Genomic DNA, 8,901 nt, shown 5'->3' with positions numbered 1-8,901 from the left:
GAAGTGTCAGGTTGCAGCTGAACACCACCTCACCTCAACCTCTCCCCCTTCCAAACATGAGGGAGAACGTAAATATAAAGTATCTAAACATAAAGTATTTATTAAGTATTTAAATATGAAGGCCCATTCTAGGGTAAAGAAAACAACTTAGATCAGTGGGATTATTTCACATTCATTCTCTGCCCATAGATCCATTTCCCTTGAATCTCGCACACTGGGCCTTTAAGTGTGCGTCGGTCCGGCTGCAGCTTTGCCCTGAACAGACGAACTTTACTCTCTGCTCTTTTGTAACTTTATATAAATTAAGCGCGCGGTGTGAATAAGTGGAAAGTGGAGGTTTGGGGAGAGGGGAGCGCCGTGCACGCGCAGCTCGGGCCCGCGCAGTGGGACCTACTTTGAGAGGCGGAGCTCGCCGCCGCTCCGCTCGGCGCAATGAAAGGAGCGCGTGAGCGGCGCGGGCCGTGACTTCCTCGCTCCTCGGCAGCGTCATTGTGTGGAAGGCAGCACGTTGTCGGCTCCTCCACGCTGAACTTTTACGCCCGATTAGCGCTCTCCTGCTCGGGGGAGAGAAACCAGAAGCACCGCCACCCTCTCGGACGCACCTCGGTCAACCCCAGCGCGCGGAAACATGTCGGCCTCGGCGGCGAAAGCGAGTAAAAAGGAGCTGAACTCGAACCATGACGGAGCGGACGAAACCTCCGGTAAGTGGCGGTGGTGGTGGTGGCGGTGGCGTGGGGGGTAGGGAGAGAATGGCGGCCTCCTGTTCACCGCCATTTTCACTTTCTTCTCTAACGTGTATTTGTGCCACGGTTCTCCGGGGAGCTCACCAACTGCGTGGGCCTGTTTTTTATTTATTCGCCCGCCGGCCCCCGGGCCTCTCTTCGCCGGGAGACCGCTGCGTGTGTTCGCGTTTCGGCGGCAGCGGCGGCGGCGGCGGCTAGCATTAGCTCGTTAGCATACCCGCTACTCCTTGTTCCATCCACAACCGGTGCAGAGAGGCCATGTTAGCTAGCCGAGTTAGCATCACCAGCGTGGCCAGTTGTGTCGACGGCTGCGGACCGAGTGGCCGTGTGCGACGCAAGGGGGTCATTGTTCTGCGCGGTGGCGCTAATTCACCCCGCACCACCCGGCGGGAGCTCCCCTCGGCGTTACCGTGTTTAATAACCGGGGGGATTTGCGCCTTTCATTCGGGCTTTAGCCGCTAGCACAGCTCGTGTTGTTGTCGTAATGTTACCTAACGCTAGCGCACGACGTTGTGTTTAGTGCTGGACCGAGGTGCTTTTAAATCCTCCAGCCCCCGCGGGAAATTGTTGTTTTATTTGTAACCGTGTTCTGGGAGAGGGAGGGGGGGGGTTGGTTCCCGGGACCTCGCTGTGGGGGGAAGCGGGCGGTTGTGTGTCCACCCCGGGGGATCTGTGCTCGGGTTATCGCGGCTCCGTGTGTGTTCAGTCCGATGTCCCACATTTAAACCACGCGGCCTCGTCGACAGCGACCGGCAGGAAACGGTGCCCGTCTGAGCCGCTAGAGCTGCAGCCATTGGCCGCTCGCGTTGCCTGAACCTCCGGCGGAGCTCCGGCGTGCGAGCTGCCGGAGATCCGGACAACTGCCACTATTTACCGCGAAACTGTGGTCGTGGTTCCCCGTGAGATCCGAAAACATGTGTGCAAGAAGCATATCCCGCAGACGGGACACGGAGAACTTAGTTGTGGGTTAATAAAATACTTTGAATGTTTCAAATCTGACTTTTAAATTTCATAAATGTCGTTTCTTTTAAGCGGGAACAAGTAAATAAACGTGTTTTTGTTATGAGATAATCGTCATATTTGTAATATGATGTATATGTGGTTTCTTTAGCTGATGCTTTTTAATTTATCTGTAATAAGTTTCTGTGTATTTTTAACAATTCCTCTTGTTTTTTCTGTCCCACAGAGAAAGAGCAGCAAGAAGCTATTGAACACATCGACGAAGTTCAGAATGAAATTGACAGGTAATTTAAATTTGTCCTTTTTAGGTTAAAGGGTTAGTGTATCAATAAAATGTATTATTATTAAAATGATAGGAATGGGAATTGTGTGTCTGAGAACAAACAGTCCAGGGTCATTTTTTAAATTTGTTTTAATCGTTCTTTAATTCTCCCCCTTCAGGTTGAACGAGCAAGCCAGTGAGGAGATCCTCAAAGTAGAACAGAAATACAACAAACTCCGTCAGCCATTCTTTCAGAAGAGATCAGAACTGATCGCCAAAATCCCCAACTTCTGGGTCACCACGTTTGTCAACCATCCACAAGGTCAGTGATTTAAGATTAGGTATCTAGTCTTTTGGAAGCCTTTTAGATACACAGCGATGTTTGTGTGACCGTCCACCAGGATTGAAGTTGATGTTTGCTCTGTTAACTGTCCCCCTGCAGTATCTGCCCTACTGGGAGAGGAAGATGAAGAAGCGCTTCATTACCTGAGCCGGGTGGAGGTGACAGAGTTTGAAGACATCAAGTCGGGCTACAGAATAGATTTTGTAAGTATTGCAATGTTGCACGCTTGCACCACGGAGAAGTTGTTTCCTGTGTTCTCACCTGAGTGCATTCTGTCTTCTAGTATTTCGATGAAAATCCGTACTTCGAAAACAAAGTACTTTCCAAAGAGTTCCATCTGAACGAGAGCGGAGACCCATCTTCAAAGTCAACAGAAATCAAATGGAAGTCAGGAAAGGTATGTCGGTCTTTTTTATTATTTTGTCTTTGCCATTAAAGTAAATAATGTGGCGAGACCCGAGGCCATTTGTTTTTAACTGTTGGGTAGCACTATTATGATTGTCCCTCCATTGTTAACTTTTGACCTGAGTTATTTTAGAGTTCAATCAAAGCCACACAACCTGTGCTGAGCAGTCATCTTATATGTTGTTTTATTTGTAGGACCTGACCAAGCGCTCCAGCCAGACACAGAACAAAGCAGGGAGGAAGAGGCAACACGAAGAGCCAGAGAGCTTCTTCACTTGGTTCACTGATCATGCCGACGCTGGCGCTGATGAGCTTGGGGAGGTCATCAAGGACGACATCTGGCCCAACCCTCTGCAGTACTACCTGGTAGGTTTATGACACGCAAATAAAAGTGCTTATTACTGCTAGTGTCTAGTGGTATATTAATTTCCCTGGTGGCCATTTCCCACAATGAGCAGAAATGTTTGAGCTGTTCCACAACAGGAAACTGTAATTACATTACATCCTCTACTATTGAAACACAGAAGTGCTGACAGTGATTATTTCCCCCAGGTTCCTGACATGGATGACGAAGAGGGTGAAGGTGAAGACGAGGAAGAGGATGAAGAGGGTCTGGAGGACATCGACGAGGAGGGAGATGAAGATGGAGAGGAGGATGAAGAAGATGATGGAGAAGATGGAGAGGTAAAGTGATAAAAGTAAAGAAAACTCATGTTGTCGGCAGTAATTTTTGAACATTCACTGACAATCCGGTATTTACTACTCTTGCAGGATGATGAGGGAGAAGATGACTAATGAAATAACATCACCAACCCAGACCCTCAACCTTCGATTCCCTGTTTGCTTTTTCCACTCATGTTCGGGAGCAAAGTTTTTTTTAATTTTGTTTTTTTCCTTTTTTATTGTGTGTGCTTCATTTTCCATTCTGAAGCCTCTTCACCTGTCGGTGCCATGTTATGTTCTCCTTTGACTCATCTTAAGGCCAATGGCACTTTGCCCTGAATTGTGAGTACCATCCCCACAGTCATCGAAAAAAAAATGATAATAAAAAAAGTATTGCAATAGTATCAGCACGGCATCCTGAGTAGAATTTGAAGATACTTCACACAGAATTCCTTCTGTTTAAGGTTGTGTGGTAAATTGACTAAAGCCATGGTGTAGTGACCTAGCGCTAGCAGACCTCGATATTTTTCCCCATATTTTTTATTTTTTTAGTTGGGGCGTTGGTCCCTTAAACTGTTATTTTTCCCCTATGTGGTTAACAAGTACCAGCTCATTCCTTTTGACTTGTAATGTTTAGGGGGCGGGGGGTGGGGTAAGCTGGGGAGGGGCAGGAGTATGTTGGTTATGGGGAGAGTGGTTATTTTATCATTTCTATGGGACTTTTTTTTTTTTCTTTTCATTGTATTGTTTTACAGATATCCATGAGATTTGAAATGACATTTTTAATAAAGAACAAAATGGAAAAAAACAAGCTTGTAAATTTTGGCCCCCACTGCTTCATGGGTTTAAAAAAAACCACCTGTTATCTCAAAGAATTTACATATAATCACCCTTTCCTTTTCCGCTGGGGGGAAAAGAAACTGTTTTAAATTTGAGGTGTACAACTTGCTTTGTTACAATAATAAAACTTACTGTGTACACACGTGTGGGAGTCTTCAAACCAAGGAGGCGTATAGACATTTATTTGAGGGAAAGGTCACAGAAAAGGCACCTGGGTTAACTGAACAGTCAGAGTCCATCAGCTGGTGAAGGATTTGGGAGTCATTAGCAGGCTGGAAGCAAAGTCTTCACTTAGCAGTCGGTGGGTGATTAAAGCCACGAAGGTTTGATCGGACTCCTCAAATTTAGATTGTGTGATGGTGTCGGGCCAGACGCTCGGCTGGAAGGCCCATCCTGGAGGGAGAGGGCAACAAATCACTTGTATAAAACACACGGGGAGGAAGATGTTAATAAATGAGCACCACAGTATATCGTGGATCATACAACACAAAGACGTTGGGCAGTGTAGGCTGAAGTAAACATGAGTTTTTTCTGTTAGAGGTGAACAAATAAAAAATTATAAGTTGCTCCCAAATGAGTTACCAACTGTTGATTGTAAATTATGGCAAAAAAAAATTATTCGAAGGTGTATTTATATAGATTTGGCGCAACTAGTTTTTATTTTCTCCAAAGTTTATGTACATATATTAAACGCAGACATTAGCAATGAATATTTTAGCTCTAAATTTAATATCTCCAAAATTACTTGAGTAGGTCCAATTTAAATGCTTTATTTTTTGTGTTAAAACTTTTCAATAAGGCTTACTTCCGTCACCAGTTGACCAGTTTTTTTTTTTAATATCAATTGGACTGAAAAATATCCATTACAACACAACTGTCCAAAAGTAAGAAGACTTTCAATTGACAATAATTAGTGAAGTAAAAGCATCAAATCCTCACGACTGGAGAACAAGTCAAATGTTCAGCATTTTTGCCTTAAAATAATTACTCATACATTTATTCAACTATCAAAGTAGTTTGTTTTCTGTTATTAATTATTGCAGCTCCACTGCTCAAAGTGATTTACACCATAATTAATGATCTTTTAAGTCTTCACTGAAACACATTAGAATATAAATGCAAGTATTTAGTGCAAGTTGCATTGTACTGTGTAATTTAATTCATTATAAATATAAAGCTGTCACTAATATGAATAGGATTGACAATACTACATCCTGAATGAGTTGCACTAATCCCAGCTGAGTATTGTCTCGACTCACTCAAAGTTATTTGCTTCATAATTGAGACAGTAACGGAGAATTGTGATTTCAATGAACCAACACAATAATTAAATGAGGTCAGTCTGGGGGTCTTGAGTTTGCTTTAATAATGATATTCACTTGTTCAAACCTACTTGTATTGAGAGGGATAAATGTTTAATTCAATTCAGTTTTCAACAAGGAATTTCATGTTTTCAATTTATTCTGATTAATAGTTTGTGGCCAATACAAACAGTAAAGTTCTGTTTGGAATATATTTCCCTCTAGATTTACTTAACTTTATCTGTGAAAACGTTAAATTAACTAAAAGCCCTGTGAGAAAACTTGTGAATATGGGCTATTCAAACAAAATATGATTGATTGACCACGTTAAAGTCTATATTTTCTTTACATTCAAATGTTTCTTGATAGTGAACAATCATGTGTTTCTCACCAGGAATGACTTCAGCCTCAGGAACAGCTGTTTGATGATGAGCATTTTAAATTAAAGTGGATTTTTGATGAACAAGATTGACAATGTGTTGCATTAATCCCGGTTCTGTATTGTCACTATTTAATATCATTTTTTTATATCTTGACTTACTCAACGATATTTGCTCCATAATCGAGACAGTAAGGGAGAATTGTTTCAATTTCTTATCAAACCGACACAAGAATTAAATGAGGTCAGTTTGGGGATATTGAGTTTGATTTAATAATGACATTACTTGTTCAACCCTACTTATATTGAGAGGCTTCAATATTTTTATTCAATTCGGTTTTCAACAAGAATTGAATGTTTTCAATTAATTCTGATTAATAGATTGTGGCCAATACAAACAGTAAAGTTCTGGTTTGAATATATGTCTCGAGATTTACTTAACTTGAACAATGGAAAGTTAAATGAACTTAAGCCCCATGAGACACATAATGATTTGTGAATATGGGCTAAATAAATAAAATGTGTTTGATTGAACCACGTTCAAGTTTGTTGATGGTGATAAATCACGTGTTTCTCGGCAGGATGAAGACCATTTTAAATGAAAAGTGGATTCGTGGTGTGTGCACTGTTCCTGCTCGGTACCACAGACTGCAGGTCGGTACCCACCTAGATGGGTCTGACACCGGGGACAGGTGGCCGCGGTCCACGAGAACCCGGGGAACCAGGAGAAGTGTCTGTCCGCCGGCCAGTGCTGAGCAACATCCGCCCTCCCGAACGTGAACACCTCGAAGCGGTGCCCGTGGGGGTTCTCGAAGAGCTGCACGTCCACCCGCCGGCCCCCGGGCAGCGTGTGGTTGCGGCTGGACAGCGCCAGTCGGCTGGGGACCGAGCGAATGTCCGCCCCGGTCGCCAGCTCGTGTCCGCACGCCCGGCACAGCAGGAGGGCGTCGGCGCTGGTGCTCCGCTGCTCCCCCGCGGCCGCACACGCCTCCCCGGCCCGCGGAGCCCCGGTCCACACCAGGAGCACCGCGGAGACGTGGATCAGTGTCGCTGTGAAACCCCGCAGCCCCCGCACGCACCTCATCGCTGCTCCGCACGCACATGGACGGCTGAAGCTAAAGCTAGCGGTCACGCGTGCTAGCAGCTTTGTTGTGAGCCGAGGCGGGTCGTCGGTGCGCGGCCTGTTGTCAACGGACGGTTCATCTCATGGGTGTTTGACAACTGACAGCACAGACATAACAATACGATATATATATAGTGATTAATGAACGGAAGCTAAATCGCTAACAAACAGGCCGATAGCTTAGCTTGCTCCGTCGGGCTAAGCTAATGTTCGGAAGTGCCATGTGAACAAACAGGAAACACAGTCATCTCAACCGTTTCCTTCTCTCCGCGAGCACCAGAGGAGAAGCAGATGTGCAGCAGCTGGATGAGAGTTAGACGAACCTCAGCCCCCAGTGAAACCCTCCATGATGCGGGGGAACTCCGCAGCTTCCCCTCCGTGCACCATGGATTCTACTGATCTTTCATTACAACTGTTTTAATAAAGGACTAAAGTCTGGGCCCCACTTCTTCGTGGATTTAAAATAAACACAATTTACATTAAATCACACGAAAAGTAAAGTCAACTTTATTGTCGTTCGACCCACAGGCACAGAAATCTGTGTTTCTCAGGCCGACGAGCAAAAGAAGAACACACATGTAAACACAGGTTAGAGACTGTATAAGGTTATTTTAAGGTGTAGATATAGTATGTGTCATGGTTAAAAAGATAGTATATTACTATAATGTGATTGTCATAAATAGTATATTATAATATAATAATAATAATGATACATGTTATTCATACAGCACCTGTCGTACATAAAATGCTGCTCAAAGTGTTTTACGATCAAATCAACAACATGGAATAAGAGATCAATAAGAGCACGTTAGTAATAAAACAAAGACTCAGGAGAAAATTAATTAAACAGACTAAATTAATTAAAAGCAAGATCGTAGAAATAGGTCTTGAGTTTCTTAAAACTATCAAGCATAGCAGCTAACTTTCATAGCAACTATTATATATTACTGTAATGTGATTGTCATAAATAGCACATTACTATAATATGGTTGTTATATATAGTATGTTACTATAATATAGTTGCCACCTGATTGACTATTACCATTGTCTGTTATATGTATGTGTGATTTAAACCAAGTGGGTGCATAGAAATGAATCTCAAGAAATAGGTTGCAGAGACGGCACCTGGGTTAACTGGGTCATTAGCAGGGTTTGAACTCTTCTCTTCACAGTGGATGGGTGATTAATCCCAACGAGGTCTGCTCTGACTCCTCACATCTGGGTTTTGTGATGGTGTCTGAGGCCAAACCTGGAGGGAGAAAACAAATAATCCGTTGAATAAAACGCTTATAAATAAAGATGTTTTATGAAGGTTTGAAACAGTCGTTCTGCTTCATGGTGAAACAGTTTGTTCATGTTGTTCCTTTTCCTTTACTTGGCTCATTTCTTTTTTGCGTCTGATGTGTTGTGAGTTCATCTGCTGGAGCTGGACTGAAGAAGTCGCCCCCACACTTTGTGACATGGAGAATTACCTTGTTGTCATCAGAAGACAGTTTTCTCTGTTTGTCTCTGGCAGATGTCCCCGGAGCAGGGCTGCACGCTCCACAACAGATTTCACCTCCAAGCTTCTTAATTCACTCGACAGTTTTCCTTTGCTTGTTTGAACTGTTTAATTACTTTACCTCGGATGACTTGTCACTTTGCTGTTACACTTTGCATCCTCACATTCCTGTTTGTTTGTATTCGATTTAAATTTAAATCTATTTTATTTAAATATATTATTTTTGTCCCTTTGAAGCAAAAATAAAAGCACAATTTACTGAAAGTATTCCTGTAATTTAATATAATTTCAAAAGCAGCACTTTTACCTGTAATTGAGTGATTTTTAAACCGTAGTAACGTTACTGTTGTTCAACTAAATCTGAGCACCGGTTGCTCATGG

At 43.3% G+C, this 8,901-nt stretch overlaps 2 protein-coding genes across 2 annotated transcripts; one reads left to right on the top strand and one right to left on the bottom strand.

Annotated features, from left to right (window-relative positions):
• The first annotated feature begins 419 nt into the window (after positions 1 to 419).
• Positions 420 to 4,354, top strand: seta (SET nuclear proto-oncogene a). The gene is made up of 8 exons (XM_035166041.2): positions 420 to 701; positions 1,930 to 1,987; positions 2,145 to 2,287; positions 2,408 to 2,511; positions 2,592 to 2,705; positions 2,909 to 3,079; positions 3,266 to 3,397; positions 3,485 to 4,354. The coding sequence occupies exons 1-8, from the start codon at positions 629 to 631 to the stop codon at positions 3,506 to 3,508; spliced, it is 819 nt and encodes a 272-aa protein (XP_035021932.1). The 5' UTR covers positions 420 to 628; the 3' UTR covers positions 3,509 to 4,354.
• Positions 4,355 to 4,362: 8 nt separating this feature from the next.
• si:ch211-51h9.7 (uncharacterized protein LOC558400 homolog) lies at positions 4,363 to 7,431 on the bottom strand. Its single transcript, XM_035166042.2, has 2 exons — positions 6,563 to 7,431; positions 4,363 to 4,609 (listed from the first exon to the last, which is right to left on the bottom strand). The coding sequence occupies exons 1-2, from the start codon at positions 6,978 to 6,980 to the stop codon at positions 4,455 to 4,457; spliced, it is 573 nt and encodes a 190-aa protein (XP_035021933.1). The 5' UTR covers positions 6,981 to 7,431; the 3' UTR covers positions 4,363 to 4,454.
• Between the last annotated feature and the right edge of the window lie 1,470 nt (positions 7,432 to 8,901).

This window comes from Hippoglossus stenolepis, chromosome 9, assembly GCF_022539355.2.
Source record: "Hippoglossus stenolepis isolate QCI-W04-F060 chromosome 9, HSTE1.2, whole genome shotgun sequence".
NCBI classification, from domain to species: domain Eukaryota; kingdom Metazoa; phylum Chordata; class Actinopteri; order Pleuronectiformes; family Pleuronectidae; genus Hippoglossus; species Hippoglossus stenolepis.
Note: the sequence above shows the minus strand (reverse complement) of the source record. Positions and strands in the feature narration are given on the sequence as shown.

Coding starts and splice junctions, on each gene's coding strand:
- si:ch211-51h9.7 (XM_035166042.2), bottom strand. CDS start 6,980: ATGAGGTGCGTGCGGGGGCTGCGGGGTTTCACAGCGACACTGATCCAC. Junction 4,610..6,562: donor CCGGTGTCAGACCCATCTAG/GTGGGTACCGAC, acceptor CTCTCCCTCCAG/GATGGGCCTTCCAGCCGAGC.
- seta (XM_035166041.2), top strand. CDS start 629: ATGTCGGCCTCGGCGGCGAAAGCGAGTAAAAAGGAGCTGAACTCGAAC. Junction 2,288..2,407: donor GTTTGTCAACCATCCACAAG/GTCAGTGATTTA, acceptor GTCCCCCTGCAG/TATCTGCCCTACTGGGAGAG. Junction 3,080..3,265: donor ACCCTCTGCAGTACTACCTG/GTAGGTTTATGA, acceptor TATTTCCCCCAG/GTTCCTGACATGGATGACGA.